At 73.7% G+C, this 16,209-nt stretch overlaps 3 protein-coding genes across 9 annotated transcripts; all 3 read left to right on the top strand.

Annotated features, from left to right (window-relative positions):
- Positions 1 to 2,667: 2,667 nt before the first annotated feature.
- YJU2B (YJU2 splicing factor homolog B) lies at positions 2,668 to 6,463 on the top strand. 6 transcript variants are annotated; one of them, XM_072848399.1, is made up of 10 exons: positions 2,668 to 2,834; positions 4,496 to 4,540; positions 4,624 to 4,677; positions 4,758 to 4,840; positions 4,962 to 5,017; positions 5,158 to 5,218; positions 5,302 to 5,444; positions 5,524 to 5,696; positions 5,785 to 5,923; positions 6,023 to 6,463. In XM_072848399.1, exons 2-10 carry the CDS (start codon positions 4,538 to 4,540, stop codon positions 6,415 to 6,417), a joined length of 1,107 nt encoding a protein of 368 aa, XP_072704500.1. In that variant the 5' UTR covers positions 2,668 to 2,834; positions 4,496 to 4,537; the 3' UTR covers positions 6,418 to 6,463. The 6 variants fall into 6 exon arrangements, with proteins under 6 accessions (XP_072704500.1, XP_072704498.1, XP_072704497.1 ...); XM_072848397.1 differs by having other exon boundaries at positions 2,773 to 2,834; positions 4,399 to 4,540; XM_072848396.1 differs by having other exon boundaries at positions 2,818 to 2,834; positions 4,365 to 4,540.
- Positions 6,464 to 6,647: 184 nt separating this feature from the next.
- Positions 6,648 to 11,021, top strand: MRI1 (methylthioribose-1-phosphate isomerase 1). Of its 2 annotated transcripts, XM_072848493.1 has the most exons (6): positions 6,660 to 6,911; positions 6,993 to 7,234; positions 8,771 to 8,940; positions 9,043 to 9,219; positions 9,742 to 9,966; positions 10,865 to 11,021. In XM_072848493.1, the coding sequence occupies exons 1-6, from the start codon at positions 6,780 to 6,782 to the stop codon at positions 11,002 to 11,004; spliced, it is 1,086 nt and encodes a 361-aa protein (XP_072704594.1). In that variant the 5' UTR covers positions 6,660 to 6,779; the 3' UTR covers positions 11,005 to 11,021. The 2 variants fall into 2 exon arrangements, with proteins under 2 accessions (XP_072704593.1, XP_072704594.1); XM_072848492.1 differs by having other exon boundaries at positions 6,648 to 7,234.
- C31H19orf53 (chromosome 31 C19orf53 homolog) lies at positions 10,995 to 14,878 on the top strand. Its single transcript, XM_072848309.1, has 4 exons — positions 10,995 to 11,227; positions 11,401 to 11,456; positions 11,554 to 11,716; positions 14,673 to 14,878. The coding sequence occupies exons 1-4, from the start codon at positions 11,131 to 11,133 to the stop codon at positions 14,876 to 14,878; spliced, it is 522 nt and encodes a 173-aa protein (XP_072704410.1). The 5' UTR covers positions 10,995 to 11,130.
- Positions 14,879 to 16,209: the final 1,331 nt, after the last annotated feature.

Below are 16,209 nucleotides of genomic sequence, written 5' to 3' on the forward strand. Positions count from 1 at the left end.
AGCGATGGGGACCCCAAAACACCCGGCGAGGAGGGGCCGGGGGGACCCTCTGCCGTCCGCACGGCTTCCGGCATCGCCCAGCACGCGTGTGCACAGCCTGACACGTGTGTGCACGGCCCCACACGCGTGTGCACGCCCCAGGCTGTGCGTGCAAAGCCCGACGCCCGCACCGGCCTGGCACGTGTGTGTGCCGCGGGCAGGCGCGTGCCGGCATGGCGGAGCACGGGGGGTTAACACGGGCAGCGCCGCCAGACTCTGGGCTCAGCACTTTCCCGCTTTCCCTGGCCGGATGCCGGAGCCGGGGGCCAGCGCCGGAGCGGGCGCCAACACCACCCATCAGCCCAACCGTGGGGACCCCGGCCTGGCTCCCGCCGCCCCGGTGGGTCCTGGACCCCCGCAGCTGGCCCCGGCTCCATGGGACGGGACGTGGCCACAGGCCCTGGCCGCGTGCCCCCGCGCACCCGGCGCAGATGGGCGTCCCGCCGTGCCGGCAGCCGGTGCGGGCACTGCCGGGCACCGCAGCCCCTTGGCCCCGCGCTGGATCCGGCCCCGCTGCCAGGGCGACCAGCGAGGGTTTCTCCAAGGATGGAGGGAGCCGGAGGCTGGAAAGGCCGGCGCGGGGGGCACGGGGGAGCGTGGATCCGGCCCCAAAGCGGAGCTGGGATGCCGCGGCCGTGCCAGCCCGGTCACCCCGCTGCGGCCGCATCCTTCACCGCCTCCGAGTCCAGCACCTCCGGCTCCACAGCCCTGGCTCGTTTCCCCCCTGTAGAAACCCAGCGCCGGTGCTTTGTCCTCGGCGGCCGGATCCTGTGGCCGCGTGTGCGTCCCCGGGGCTGGGGAAGCCGGGGCCGGGGCTGCCGCCACGCTCGCCCCCAATCCCTGCGGCATGGCGGGGACGCATCCGGCTCCCCTGGAGATTTGCAAAGCTCAGCAGGTTCCTGGCGCTTTCGGGGGCAGCAGCGAAGGGTCCCGGGCCGACCCCGGCACCAGGACCTGGCCCCGGGGCGAAGCTTAGGGCGGCCGCCCGCCGTCCCGGCCGGACCCTGCCCAGCCCCGCGGCCGCTGGAGCTGCCAGGAGCCGACCCGGCGAGAAAATTCATTTCTGGGACGCGAGGGGCTTCGCCGGACCGGGACGGGGCCGGGACGGGGACGGCGTGAGCCGGGGCGCGGGGCGGGAGCCCCCAGCTCCGTCCGTCCGTCCGCCCCGGCGCGGGGGCACGGTGGGCACAGCGGGCGCAGCAGCTCCCGGCGCTCGTTGGTGTTTGCCTGTGATGAGGCAGCTGCCGCCCGCTGTGCCGGGAGCTCAGCACCGCCGTGATCAGAGGCCACCGGGGCCGTGCTGGCGCCTGCTGGGGCGCGGTGACGGTGGAGGTGGGCAGGAGGGTGTGTGCCCGGGATGGCGGCAGGGACGGGGACACCTGCATCCCCCCGGGGACACGGGGACCCACATTGTGGGGATGGGGACGGGGATGGGGACATGTGCATCCCCCTGGGGACACGGGGACCCACATCGTGGGGACGGGGATGGGGACACCTGCATCCCCCCAGGGTCACCGAGACCCACATCGTGGGGACATGGATGGGGACACCTTCATCCCCCTGGGGACACGGGGACCCAGATCGTGGGCACGGGGACGGGGACACCTGCATCCCCCTGGGGACACGGGGACCCACATCGTGGGGACGGGAATGGGGACACCTGCATCCCCCTGGGGACACAGGACCCACATTGTGGGGACGGGGACGGGGACAGGGACCTCCCCCTCCCGCCGGGGCCCCCCGCCCTGGTGGCAGGGACACCTCCATCCCAACCTTCTCCTGCCCAAAGGCTGGGACGGGCTCGGGGGGCCCGGGGGGTCCCTACGTGTCCCTGTCCCCCAACCCCCCCTTTCTAATGTCCCCAAGAGCCACCGCCGTGGCGGACACGAGCTCCCTGGGTCTGTGAAGGGGCTTGAGGGCAATTAACGGCTTTAATTAAAGGGGGGGGGGGCTGGGAATGGCGGAGGAGCGAGGCCCCGTGCCCCGGCAATGCCACCGGGATGCGGGGTCACCGGGACGTGGGGTCACCGGGACGGGGTCCCAGGGGGGACAGGGGGACGGGCGCTGACCTCATCAGCAGGGGCACGACCCCATTAGCGGCGGCGTGACCCCATGGTGCGGGTGACGCCCCGTCAGCGCCCCGCTCGTCCCCCGATGGGCCGTCGGCCGCGTCCCCGCGCCGCCATGTCCCCCCCCGTCCCCGAGTCACCCCGCGTAGTCACATGGGGGGCCCGAGGGGGTGGGGGGCCCGTGGGGTGCCCCCGTGGGGCGCGCGCGCGTGTGCGCTGCGCTTCCCGCGGCGGCGGGGCCGGCGGGGCCGCGGGGGCCGGTGGCGGGGCCGGCCGGAGGGAGGCCGCGGCACGGCCGGGGGGGCCGCGGGGGGCACACGGGGGCCGTGGGGAGCTCCGGGTGCCACGGGCATCCGTGGGGCTGGTTGCCGTGGGCCCCGTTGCCACGGCAGCCATGGGTCTTGGTTGCCATGGAGCCCCGTTGCCACGGGCATCCGTGGGTCCTGGTTGCCATGGGCCCCGTTGCCACGGGCAGTCGGCGGGCCAGGTTGCCATGGGCGGCCGTGGGGCCCCGTTGCCATGGGCCCCGTTGCCATGGGCCCCGTTGCCATGGGCGGCCGCAGGTGACCGCGCTGCGGCGCCGGAAGCGGGCGGGAAGCGCTCGTGGCGCACACTGCGCACGCGCGGGACTGCAGGAGGGGCGGGGTCGCCCGGGCGGCGGTGACGTCTCTCGCCGTCGAGTGACGCAGCGGAAGAGGCGGGGCCTGAGGAGCGGAGCAGGAAGAGGTTGGTGGGGACGGGGGGGGCCGGGCCCAGCGCCCCGCACTGGGAGGGGAGTGCGTGTCCCAGTACGGACTGGGGACCAGGGACCCTGTACTGGGAGGGGAGTGCGTGTCCCAGTAGGGACTGGGGACCAGGGACCCCGTACTGGGAGGGGAGTGCGTGTCCCAGTATGTACTGGTGACCAGGGACCCTGTACTGGGAGGGGAGTGCGTGTCCCAGTAGGGACTGGGGACCAGGGACCCCGTACTGGGAGGGGAGTGCGTGTCCCAGTAGGGACTGGGGACCAGGGACCGTGTACTGGGAGGGAGTGCGTGTCCCAGTATGTACTGGGGACCAGGGACCGTGTACTGGGAGGGAGTGCGTGTCCCAGTAGGGACTGGGGACCAGGGACGCTGTTCTGGGAGGGAAGTGCGTGTCCCAGTAGGGACTGGGGACCAGGGACCCCGTACTGGGAGGGGAGTGCGTGTCCCAGTATGTACTGGTGACCAGGGACCCTGTACTGGGAGGGGAGTGCGTGTCCCAGTAGGGACTGGGGACCAGGGACCGTGTACTGGGAGGGGAGTGCGTGTCCCAGTAGGGACTGGGGACCAGGGACCCTGTACTGGGAGGGGAGTGCGTGTCCCAGTAGGGACTGGGGACCAGGGACCCTGTACTGGGAGGGGAGTGCGTGTCCCAGTAGGGACTGGGGACCAGGGACCCTGTACTGGGAGGGGAGTGCGTGTCCCAGTATGTACTGGTGACCAGGGACCGTGTACTGGGAGGGGAGTGCGTGTCCCAGTAGGGACTGGGGACCAGGGACCGTGTACTGGGAGGGGAGTGCGTGTCCCAGTAGGGACTGGGGACCAGGGACCCTGTACTGGGAGGGGAGTGAGTGTCCCAGTAGGGACTGGGGACCAGGGACCGTGTACTGGGAGGGGAGTGCGTGTCCCAGTAGGGACTGGGGACCAGGGACCCTGTACTGGGAGGGGAGTGCGTGTCCCAGTAGGGACTGGGGACCAGGGACCGTGTACTGGGAGGGGAGTGCGTGTCCCAGTACGGACTGGGGACCAGGGACCCTGTACTGGGAGGGGAGTGCATGTCCCAGTATGTACTGGTGACCAGGGACCGTGTACTGGGAGGGGAGTGCGTGTCCCAGTAGGGACTGGTGACCAGGGACCGTGTACTGGGAGGGGAGTGCGTGTCCCAGTAGGGACTGGGGACCAGGGACCGTGTACTGGGAGGGGAGTGCATGTCCCAGTAGGGACTGGGGACCAGGGACCGTGTACTGGGAGGGGAGTGCGTGTCCCAGTACGGACTGGGGACCAGGGACCCCGCACTGGGAGGGGAGTGTGTGTCCCAGTATGTACTGGTGACCAGGGACCCTGTACTGGGAGGGGAGTGCGTGTCCCAGTAGGGACTGGGGACCAGGGACCCTGTACTGGGAGGGGAGTGCGTGTCCCAGGAGGGACTGGGGACCAGGGACCCTGTACTGGGAGGGGAGTGCATGTCCCAGTACGGACTGGGGACCAGGGAGGGAGGCTGTCTCTGTCCCAGTACAGACTGGTGACCGCTAACCCTGCACTGGGAGGCTGTCCCCGTCCCAGTACGGACTGGGCCCCTCCCCGCCGCGCCGCGGGGCTCCCGGCCAGCCCCCGCCCCGTGACGGCAGCTCCTCGTCCCCGCAGCTCCCGCCTGTCCCGGTCCTGCGGCACTAGAGACCCTCCGCCATGGTGAGTGGGGCCGGACGTTGCCGGGGCCGCCGTGGCCGCGCCGGGGTCCCCGTCCGGCTCTAACGCCGCGTTTCTCCCCGCAGGGCGAGCGCAAAGGCACGAACAAGTACTACCCCCCCGACTTCGACCCGGCCAAGGTGAGGGGCTCGGCGGGGCTGGGGCCGAGGACGCCCGGCTGCGCCGCGCCGGCTGAGCCCCCCCGCTTCCCTCCCGGCAGCATGGCTCCCTCAACAAGTACCACCACAGCCACCCGCTGCGGGAGCGGGCCCGCAAGCTGTCCCAGGGCATCCTCGTCATCAGGTGAGGGGGACGCGCGGGGGCCGGGGACGCCCCCGAGCCGGCCCTTCCCCTGGCTGGGGGCTCATCCCCGTCCCCGGCGGCCGTGGTGACGGCCCCGTGCCGTGTCCGTCCCCCCGCCCAGGTTCGAGATGCCCTATAACATCTGGTGCGACGGCTGCAAGAACCACATCGGGATGGGTGAGTTCTCCTGCCGTCCCCGACGCCCTCCTGGCTCCTTCCCCCCCCGCCCCGCTCCGGCGTTGCCGGGGCTCTGCGGTCCCCGAATCCGCGTGTCCCGGGCGCGGCGGGATGGCCGATCCGCCCCTTCCCCCTCGCAGGCGTCCGGTACAACGCGGAGAAGAAGAAGGTCGGCACCTACTACACGACGCCCATCTACAGGTGGGTGCGGCGGCCGCGTCCCCCCGCGCGCGGGCGGCCCCGGGGCGCGGGGACCCCGTCCCCGACCCTGTCCCCGTCCCCAGGTTCCGGATGAAGTGCCACCTCTGCGTCAACTACATCGAGATGCAGACGGACCCGGCGGGCTGCGACTACGTCATCGTCAGCGGGGCCCGGCGCAAGGAGGAGCGCTGGGACATGCGGGATAACGAGCAGGTCCTGCCCACCGGTGAGTCCCGGTTTCACCGGCGAGTCCCGGCCCCGAGAGAGGGGCGTCCGCCGAGTCCCCTCGCTGTCCCCTGCCCCAGAGCGGGAGGAGAAGGAGAAGCTGGAGACGGACGCCATGTTCCGGCTGGAGCACGGCGTGGCCGACCGGGCGACGCTGCAGAGAGCCGTCCCCACGCTGGCCAGCCTGCAGGAGGCCCAGAGCGCCTGGAAGGACGACTTCGCCCTCAACAGCCGCCTCCGGCGGCACTTCAGGGTGAGCCCGGGGGGCCGGGGGGCCCGGCAGCCCCCTCCCCTGCCCGGCCGGGAGCGCTGACGGCCCCCTCGTCCCCCTCCCCACCAAGGAGGAGAAGAAGACGCTGCGGGAGGAGGAGGAGGAGGCGGCAGCGCTGCAGGCGAAGGCCGGCCTGAGCATCCCTCTGGTGCGGGAGGCGGAGGAGGACCGGCGCCTGGCCGCGCTGCTCAAGTACCACAGCCCCGACTGTGCGTGGTGGGGGGCCGGGGGGGGGCAGCCGGGGCTCCGGGGCCGCCGTGCCCCCCCACGCCGTGACCCCCAGCCTGTCCCCGTCCCGTCCCCCCCAGCCTACGAGGAGAAGCAGAGGATGAAGCGGACGGAGATCTCCAGCCGCTCCTGGTTCCCCCCAGCCGCCGGCAGCAGAGCCGGCGAGGCCCTGCGGAAGCTGGGCCTGGGGGGGCGAGCGCTGCGGGGCCGGGGGGGCCCCCCCGCCACCCCCGCCGGCCTGGGCATCGTCCGGCGCCGCTGCGGAGAAGGGCCCGAGGGGCCGACGGAGCCGGGGGGGCCGGAGCAGGGCGAGACGCCCCCCCGCGGCCCCCCCGCCCCGGCCGGCGGGCCGCAGGGGGGGGCCGGTGCCGGGACAGCCCCCCGTGTCGCCCCCCACGCTGCCGCCCCAGCCCCCCCCACCGCTTCCCTCGTCGCCGATTATTCCGACTCCGGCTCCGAGGCGGAGAGCGCCTGAGCGGCGCTTCGGGGCCGCACCCCCCTCCCGGCTGGTCCTGGGGCACCCGGACCCCTCTCCCACCCCCCTAATTTATACACCCCCCGCCCCAACATTAAAAGGCGTTGGCAGCACCGTCGCAGTCGCGTCCCTCCGCTCTTCGGTGTGGCCGTGGCGTGAGTTTACCCCCCCCCCCAAGGTGCGGACGGGGCTCCGGGGCGGCGGGGAACGTGTGGGGGACGCCTCTCCCTGTCCCCTGAGTTGGGACATGGGGGTCCCCTTCTCGCCCCCAGCCCCCCGATCCCTCCTGGTTCTCCCCAGCCAAGGTCTGGGGGGTGGGGGGGGGGCGGGCAGGAAGCACCGCGACGGCTTCCGGCACGGCCATGAGCCTGGAAGCCATCCAGTACCGCCGCGGCTCCCTCTCCATCCTCAACCAGCTCCTGCTGCCGGATCAGCTCCGCTATGAGCCCGTGGACGGCGTGGAGCGCGCCTGGGAGGCCATCCGCGCCATGGAGGTGAGCGGGGGCTCGCGGGACCCCGAGGGTGGCCCCGAGCCCCCCCGGGGACGGCCACCGAGCCGGCTGCGGCGCCCGCAGGTGCGGGGAGCCCCGGCCATCGCCCTGGTGGGGTGCCTGAGCCTGGCGCTGGAGCTGGCGGCCGGTGCGGGGCCGGTGGGGGACGTGGCGGCGCTGGAGGCCTTCGTGGGCGAGCGGCTGCGGTTCCTGCTGACGGCGCGGCCCACCGCCGTCAACCTGGGCCGCGAGGGCCAGCGGCTGCGGGACTTCATGCGCCGGCGGGCCCAGAGCCCCGGCGTCACCGCGGAGGAGCTGCGGGAGAGGTACCGGGGAGACGCTGGGGTCACGGGGGGGACTGGGGGTGTCGGGTGAGGAAGGGCAGGGTGCTGGGGTCCTTGGGGGGATTTGGGGTGTCAGGGAGAGGTGGGGGGATGCTGGGGTCACCAGGGGGTTGGGATGTTGGGAGAGGTGGGGGGACGCTGGGGTCACTGGGGGGATCTGGGGTGTCAGTGATAGGTAGAGGGGGACACTGGGGTCCTTGGGGGGATTTGGGGTGTCAGGGAGAGGTGGGGGGACGCTGGGGTAATGGGGGGATTTGGGGTGTCGGGAGAGGTGGGGCAGGGTGCTGGGGTCCTTGGGGGGATTTGGGGTGTCAGGGAGAGGTGGGGGGATGCTGGGGTCACCAGGGGGTTGGGATGTTGGGAGAGGTGGGGGATGCTGGGGTCACTGGGGGGATCTGGGGTGTCAATGATAGGTAGAGGGGGACACTGGGGTCCTTGGGGGGGATTTGGGGTGTCGGGAGAGGTGGGGGGATGCTGGGGTCCTTGGGGGGATTTGGGGTGTTGGGAGAGGTGGGGCAGGGTGCTGGGGTCCTTGGGGGGGATTTGGGGTGTTGGGAGAGGAAGGGCAGGGTGCTGGGGTCCCCTTGGGGAATTTGGGGTGTCGGGAGAGGAAGGGCAGGGTGCTGGGGTCCCCTTGGGGGAATTTGGGGTGTCGGGAGAGGCAGGGGGATGCTGGGGTAATGGGGGGATTTGGGGTGTCGGGAGAGGTGGGGCAGGGTGCTGGGATCCTTGGGGGGGATTTGGGGTGTCGGGAGAGGCAGGTGGGATGCTGGGGTAATGGGGGGATTTGGGGTGTCGGGAGAGGTTGGGCAGGGTGCTGGGGTCACAAGGGGGGATTTGGGGTGTCGGGAGAGGTGGGGCAGGGTGCTGGGGTCCTTGGGGGGATTTGGGGTGTCGGGAGAGGTGGGGCAGGGTGCTGGGGTCCTTGGGGGGATTTGGGGTGTCGGGAGAGGCAGGGGGATGCTGGGGTAATGGGGGGATTTGGGGTGTCGGGAGAGGTGGGGCAGGGTGCTGGGGTCCTTGGGGGGGATTTGGGGTGTCGGGAGAGGCAGGGGGATGCTGGGGTAATGGGGGGATTTGGGGTGTCGGGAGAGGTTGGGCAGGGTGCTGGGGTCACAAGGGGGGATTTGGGGTGTCGGGAGAGGTGGGGCAGGGTGCTGGGGTCCTTGGGGGGATTTGGGGTGTCAGGGAGAGGTGGGGGGATGCTGGGGTCACCAGGCGGGTTGGGATGTTGGGAGAGGTGGGGGGATGCTGGGGTCACTGGGGGAGGGATCTGGGGTGTCAGTGATAGGTAGAGGGGGACGCTGGGGTCCTTGGGGGGATTTGGGGTGTCGGGAGAGGTGGGGGGGACGCTGGGGTCATGGGGGGCATTTGGGGTGTCGGGAGAGGAAGGGGGGATGATGGGGTCCTCGGGGGGGATTGGGGGTGCCGGGCGAGGCGGGGGGGGGACGCTGGGGTCCTCAGGGGTTGCGGGGTGCGGGGGGGAGCTTGGGTGCCCGGGTTCTCCCCCCCCCCCAGCATCATCGAGCACATCGAGGGGCTGCTGGAGAAGGACCGGGAGGACAACCGGCGCATCGGGGCGCACGGGGCCCGGCACATCCTCCAGCGCGTCCCCGAGGGCGGCGTCACCCTCCTCACCCACTGCAACACCGGCACCCTGGCCACCGCCGGCTACGGCACCGCCCTGGGTAGGCGGCGGGGAAGCGGGGGGAGCCGGGCGGCCCCCGGGGCGAGCGCTGGCCCTGACGTGTGTGTGTGTGTGTCCCCCCCGCCGTCCCCCGTGTCCCCAGGCATCGTGCGGGCGCTGCACGCGCAGGGCCGGCTGGCGCGGGTGTTCTGCACCGAGACCCGGCCCTACAACCAGGGCGGGCGGCTGACGGCCCTCGAGCTGCTGCACGAGCGCATCCCCGCCACCCTCATCGCCGACAGCGCCGCCGCCGCCGCCATGCGGGACCGCGGCGTCCAGGGTCAGCGAGGAGGGGACGCGGCGGGGTGTTGGGGGGGGGACGGGGGACAGGGACGTGGCCCGAGAGGGGTGGGACGGTGATGGACGGGGGTTTAACGGGGTGGGGACGGGGACACGGTGGCGCTGGAGGGAGAAGGATGTGGTGGGAGAGGGGACAGGAGAGGGGTGGGGTGGGGACGTGACGGGGCAGGAGGGACACAGGACAGGAGAGGGGTGGGACGGGGACACGGTGGCGCTGGAGGGAGAAGGATGTGGTGGGAGAGGGGACAGGAGAGGGGTGGGGTGGGGACATGACGGGGCAGGAGGGACAAGGATGTGGCAGGAGAGGGCGGGACGGGGACACGATGGGGCAGGAGGGACACAGCCACGGGGGGGTGGGACGGGGACGTTGCGGGGTAGGGACAGGGACGCGATGGGGCAGGAGGGACAGGGACGTGGCGGGAGAGGGGTGGGACGGGGACGGGGCGGGGGTAGGACAGGGTGACGCGGGACGGGGACCCGCTGACTCCCGCTCTGTCCCCAGCCGTGGTGGTGGGAGCCGACCGGGTGGCCGCCAACGGGGACACGGCCAACAAGATCGGCACCTACCAGCTGGCGGTGGCGGCGCGGCACCACGGCATCCCCTTCTACGTGGCGGCCCCCAGCTCCTCCTGTGACCCGGCCCTGCCCGGCGGCGCCGACATCCCCATCGAGGAGCGGCCGGGCCGGGAGCTCACCCACCTGCAGGGCCTGCGCCTGGCCGCGCCCGGTGGGTGGCACCCACGTCCCCGCGTGGGGGGCACCCGTGTCCCCGGGTGGGCGTCGCGTGTGTCCCCACGTGGGGGGCACCGGTGTCCCTGCATGGGGGGCACCGGTGTCCCCGGGTGGGCATCATGTGTGTCCTCGTGTGGGTGGCACCCGTGTCCTCGGGTGGGCGTCGCATGTGTCCCTGCGTTGCATGTGTCACCAGTGTCCCTGTGTGGGTGGCACCTGTGTCCCTGGGTGGGCGTCGCGTGTGTCCCCACGTGGCTGTCACCGGTGTCCCCATGTGGGTGTCGCCTGTGTCCCCGCGTGGGTGTCGCCGGTGTCCCCCCCCGAGGGCAGCGGCAGGCCGGGGGTGGGGGTGGCCCCGCGGTCCCCGTGCCACTGGGGTGCTGCCAGCGCCGGCAGGGGCCCACCCCCATGGGGTGGGGGTGTCCCCGTGCCCCCCAGGGTGCTCACAGGCCCGGGGGGTCCCATATAGGGCAGGGGGTCGCATATAGGGCACAGAGTCCCATATGGGCCGTGGGGGGTCTCATGGGGCGGGTAGGTGCTATATAGGGGAGGGGGCTCCCATATGGGGCGGGGGGGGGTCTCACATGGGGCAGAGGAGTCCTATATAAGACACGGGGCTCCCATATAGGGCAGTGTCCCATACGGGACTGGGGATCCCATATGGGGCAAGGGGTCCTATATGGGGTGGGGAGATCCCATACAGGGCAGAGGGTCCCATATAGGTCAGGTAGGTCCTATATAGGATGGGGGGGGTCCCGTATGGGGCAGGGGGGTCCCGTATGGGGTAGGGAGGGGCCCATATGGTGTGAGTAGGTCCCATATGCGGCGGAGGGGTCCCATATGGGGCAGGGGGCCCCACCCCTGATGTGCCCCCTCCCCCCCTCCATCCGCAGGTATCGACGTGTGGAACCCGGCCTTCGACGTCACGCCCCATGACCTCATCACGGGCGGCATCGTCACCGAGCACGGGGTCTTCGCCCCCGGGGAGCTGCGCCGGGCGCTGGGGGAGCGCGGGGCCGCGGGGGGGCAGTAAAGGCCACTTCCGGGGAACGCTTCCGCCTCCTTGTATCCCGGCATACCTTGCGCTGCGCCGCCCTCCGCCGCCCCGCCTGTATCCCGGCGTGCCCCGCGCACGGGAACCCGGAAGCGCGGCGGCGACATGGCCCAGGGCAGGCCCAAGGCGGCGGCCAAGCGGCCCGGCCGGGCGGCGGCGGCGGGGACCCCGGCCCGGGGGGCGCGGGGGCCGCGGAAGGGAGGTGAGGGGCGGCCGGAGCCGGGGGGCGGCCCGCGTAGGGGGGGGCGGGCGGCAGGGAGGGGAGCAGGGGAGCCCTAGGGGCTGGGGGGCGGGGGGTTACCTGGGGCGGGGGCTCGGGGCGTTTCGGGGGTCTCTGGCTCTGCCCCACCCGCCGCCCCACCCGCTGCCCCCCAGGCCGGACCATCGCCCCCAAGAAGCTCCGCGTGATCCAGCAGCAGAAGCTGAAGAAGGTGAGGGGGGTGGCGGGGGGAGCGGCCGGGGGCGGGTGGGGGGAGGGGGGTGGGTGTGTACCCGGCCGTGCCCCCCGCCTGACCGCCCTGCCCGCAGCGCCTGGAGGTGGGCATCCGGATGAAGATCGAGCGGGACGCGGTGCAGCGAGCGGGCGCCAGCCTCCCCAAGAAGCTGGCGGTGGTCGCCGCGCCCCCCGCCGCCCCCGGAAGGGCAAAGCCAAGAAGGGGCGGGGCTGAGCCCCCCAGGGGACCCCCCCCAGGCGCTGGGGGGGCGAGGCGGGAGCTGTCACGAGCGCGTCCGTCCTCAGCTTCGCTGTCATCGTCAATAAAAGGCAGTTGGGGGCAGCGACCCCCCCCCCCACACACACACTGCTGGTGTCCCCTGGGGTGAGGGGGGGGAGCGACACCGCGCGCGTGGATGGAACCGGAGTGGGGAGGGGGGGGAGTGGGGCAGCCCCGGTGGCATTTGGGAGGGCCCCGGGGCTGGGCTCACGGCTGGGGGCACCGGGCTGGGGCTGGCGGGGGGGATCGCCGAGTGGGGGAGGCCCGGGGGGCTCCGGGGGTCGAGATCTCGGGGAGGGGGGGGCCGCCACGGGGGGTGTCGGTGCGGCCCCGGGGCCGGGGGGGGGCTCCGGGGGTTCCCGGGGAGGGGGTCCCGCCCCTCCCCCGTTCCGCTGCCGCTGCTTCCGTCGCCGGCAGAACTTTATGAATGGAGTCCCGAGGCCACGCCCTCTTCCTGCGAGCACCGCCTCCCCGCCCGCTCTCCCCGCTGATTGGTTCGCTGCGCCGTGACTGGCACCTCGCTCCGCCCCGCGCTGATTGACAGCGGGAGGAACGCCGGCTGCCAATCGGAGGGCGCCGGGGGCGGGGGCTGCGCTGTGGTTGGCTGAGGCGCCCGGCGAGCCTTAAAGGCGCCGCGTCCCTTTTGGGGTGGTGGGGGGGAACACGACACGTGGGCAGCCCCCCCTCGCGTGGGGTGGGGCCTGCTTGGGCGTGGCCGGCGGCTAGGCCCCGCCCCCTCTGACATCAGGGAAATTCCCTGAAATCGGGCGCGTTTCACAAAGCGCCGCCGGGCTATTTCGGGAAACAAACAGGGAAGGGGAAAAAAAAAAAAAAAAAATTAAAAAAAAGGCCCCGGCCCCCCCCGCGCCGCGCCCCACCCCGCCCCCCCGCCCGCCGGGGGCCGGAGCCTCCCTCTGCCCGCGGCTCCGGTGCTGCCGGGGCTCGCCCGGGCCTGGGCGGGGGCGGGAGGGGGGGCCCGGGGGCTACGGATGGTCCCGGCCCCCCACCGGGCCGTGGGTCCCTCCCTCCCTCCCCACGGGGCAGTGGCCCCCCCCGCCGGAGGGGACCCCCAGGCGTGCGGCTTCCCCCTCACGCCCCCTCCTCCCTTTTTGGGGACCCCCTCACGCCCCCTCCCTTTTTGGGGACACCCCCGCCCCCCTCCCTTATTTGGGGACACCCCTTCAAGCCGCCTCCTCCCATTTTTGCCCCCCACCCTGCCCCCTCCCTTCCCTTTTGGCCCCCCTCACCCTCCCTCCTCCCTTTTTGGGGACCCCCTGCAAGCCCCCTCTTTTTGGGGACCCCCTCCCGGGGTTTCGGGGTCTCTGCAGTGTGGAAGAACCTGCGGGGTCCCGGTGAGCTCGGCCGTGCACGCGGGACCCGGGCAGGGCTCCACCACGGGGTGGGGGGGGGGGTGTCCCAGGGGTTTTGGGGACCCCGGGCGGGTTGGGGGGTCGCCGGCGCACGGGGCCAGACTCCTGTTCCTGCTGAACTGAGCCAGTTTAACCAAAGCAACTGCATATCAGCTCAGTAGGCACGGGAGGCAGCGCCCGGGGTCCCGGCGTCCGGCGGGGTCCTGGCGTCCTGCGGGGGGGTCCGGCGTTCGGGGGGGGCCCAGGCGTCCGGCGGGGAGGGTGCCGGGGAGGGGAACTTAGCCACTGTGAACACGACGCGGCTGCCAACTCTGTTCACAGGTGGGCTAAGCCCTGCCCCACGGCCCCACGGCCCCCCGAGCCCCCAAACACCCACCCACCCACGGCCCCCCCCCGAGCCCCCACCCACCCGCGGCCCCGTCCCAGCGGCTCCGGCGTCCTGGCTGCGGGGGCTGGCGCCCGTTGGAAATCCCTGGCAATGTGATTTTGGGTGAGACGGTAAAAAATCGCATCGCCAGGAACCCCGGCGGGCGGCAGCGGGGGGGGGGGGGGGGCCGGGGGGGGGCGGAGCCCCGGGTGCAGCCGGTGCCGTCCCACGCCGCGGCCATCGGTGTCGGTGCCGGAGCCGGAGCCGAGTCCCACCTGGGAGAAGAGGGCGCAGTCAGCGGGGGGGTCCTGAGCCCCCTCGGCGTGGGGGGCACCGCGTCCGGCCGAGGGCCCCCGGCTCCCGGCGTCGGGTTGGGCCGGGCCAGCGCTCCCCTCCCACGGTAAAAATAACCCCGGCGGGATCCGGCCGCGAAGGAGAGCGTGGCCAGGACGGCCGGGTGCCGCCATGCCGGGGGGGGGGGCACCGCCCTGGAGGAGCCGGCGCGGGTGCGAGCACACGAGGGCTGAGTCACGGCGCGGGACGGGACGGGCACGTGCCAGCGCCGGGTGGTGCCACGGGAGGGGACACGTGAGAGGCCCCGGTGACGCGGCGGGGGGGTGCGAGCCGGGACCCTCGTGCGAGGCGGGGCGGCACCACGGCCGGACGCTGCCCGCGCTCCCGCCCCTGCCGGCCCCGGCACACGGCAGCGGTGACGTCCCCGTGGGGCCGGCACGGTTCTGGTGCTGGGGACCAGCCCGGTGGCTCGCGGCCCGGCTCGGCGTGGGGGAGCGGGCACCGGCGGCGTAGACCCAACCGTGCGCTGCACCCAGAGCCGGCAGCACCGCGGCTCCCCCGGCAAACACCGAAATGCACCGTGGCTGAGCCTGGGTGTGAAAATGTGTCCCCAGCTGCCACCACGTGCCAGCGTCGTCCCCACGGCGGGGGCGGGATGGGCACTCGGTGTGCGCCGAATCCCTCCCGGCTCGTCCCCGGCTGTGGCGGGACCGTGTGGCACCGGCCGAGCCCCGGCGAAGCCCCCGGTGGGGAGGGGACGCGCCGCGGCCGGTGCCACCCCGTCGCCGAGCGGGACGGGCCCCGCCGTCCCCACGTCCCCCAGTGTCATCGGCCGGGGCAGCCACCGGCCCTGGCGGTGTCGCCTCGACTGCCGGCTGGCGCCAGCACCCCCGTGTCGCCCAGTCCGCTTGGACGCGGCCGTGGGGCAGATGTGGGGCGGCCGTGGGGCGGCCGTGGGGCACGGCGTCCCCAACCGGGCAGAGGACGTGGGCGTCGGGGCTCCGGCGACGGTGGCGGTGGCAGCCGGGGAGTTCCTGGAAGAAGCGTGTAATGGGGCCGGGGCTCCTCGGACGCCATGTGGGAGCCGGCGAGGCCCCGCCCGGCCGTGACATCACCGTCACCACGGCAACGGGCGCACTTCAAAGGGAATCGGGTGGAAAGGGCCCAAAAAAATCGGGATAAACAGCGACGGACGGCGGCGGCATAAACAAAATGTCTGGTGCCGCCGGGGGGGCCAGGCCGGCGGGCGCGTGCCCGGGCGGGGGCGGGAGGCCGCCCGGACGCTTGGGTTCCCGCCTGGCGGCCGCGGTGCTGCCAACGCCTCGGTGCCAATGGGGCGGCCGTGGGCAGCGCCGCGGCGAGACCAGGCCCCGACTCAGCCAAAGCGGAGCCAAGCGGCCGCCGCCGGGCACGGCGGTGGCACGGCGGGCGCAGCCCCGTGCCGGAGGATCCACGGCACCGCCGGGTCGCGGTCGCATCGGCCATCCGGTGTTTTGCCGCCTCCCGAGCGCGGCACGAGGGTGGCGGGATCGGCCCCGCGCGGTGGGGGTGACCCTGGTTTCGGGGGTCTCCGGTGCCCGCGGCCTCTTCCCAGGCGGGCGCCGCCGGCCCGGCCGGGCTCTCTGCCCGCGCGGCACCAGGGCGTTGCCGGCTCGGCAGCCCCGACCGGCTCACGTGGGCCCCGGCGGGCACCGAGCGGGGGCGGCTGCCCAGACACCTGGGTTCCCCACCAGCAGGGGCTGGGGGCACGGCAGCGCCCCCCACCGAAACCCCCGCCTTTCCGCCTGAAAACGGGGAGCGGGAACAGCCGGCCTCGCAGCGCGGCACCTCCCTGACGCCTGTGGCCAGCGCGGTGGGATGCGGCTGCCGTGGGGCAGAGCCGCTCCCTTCCCCCCTGCGCCCTGGCTCCGCCGTGGGGCCCAGCTGCCGGGGGTCTGCGGGCGTTGGGGGGTCGAGGGCAGGGCTGGCGTCGGGGGAGGCGAGGCCCGGGGGTGCCGGCGCGGTTCCCGGTGTCGGCTGGGCCAAGGCGGGGGCGGGGGCCGAGGAGGAGCGAGGAAGGGGCCGCCCTGTCCGCACCCGTCGGCACACGCAGCGCCGGGGGGAAAGGATGAATCACGCTCCTCGGCGGCGCCCGCCCCGGCGCACCCTCCCGCGGCCCCCGCCCGCCCACCGCACCGCGCCCGGGGGGGGTCCCAGCCCCCCGAAACCCCCGCCTGCCCCGGCCCCCCGTGCCGGCCCCCCGCGCGGGAGGCGGCGTTGGCAGCCTCGATGCCCGCAGCCCTGCCGCCACCACGCCCCGACGCGCCGCCGGGACCCTCTGGCCCCGAGGGGCCCCGCGCTCGGCCCCGGCGGGAACCAGGCGGCCGCAGCCCCTGCCCGCCATCCCCACGGCACGGCCTGGCGTAGGCCCAGCGCGGTTTGGCACGGCTCGGCACGCGGC

This window comes from Ciconia boyciana, chromosome 31 (assembly GCF_034638445.1).
Source record: "Ciconia boyciana chromosome 31, ASM3463844v1, whole genome shotgun sequence".
NCBI classification, from domain to species: Eukaryota; Metazoa; Chordata; class Aves; order Ciconiiformes; family Ciconiidae; genus Ciconia; species Ciconia boyciana.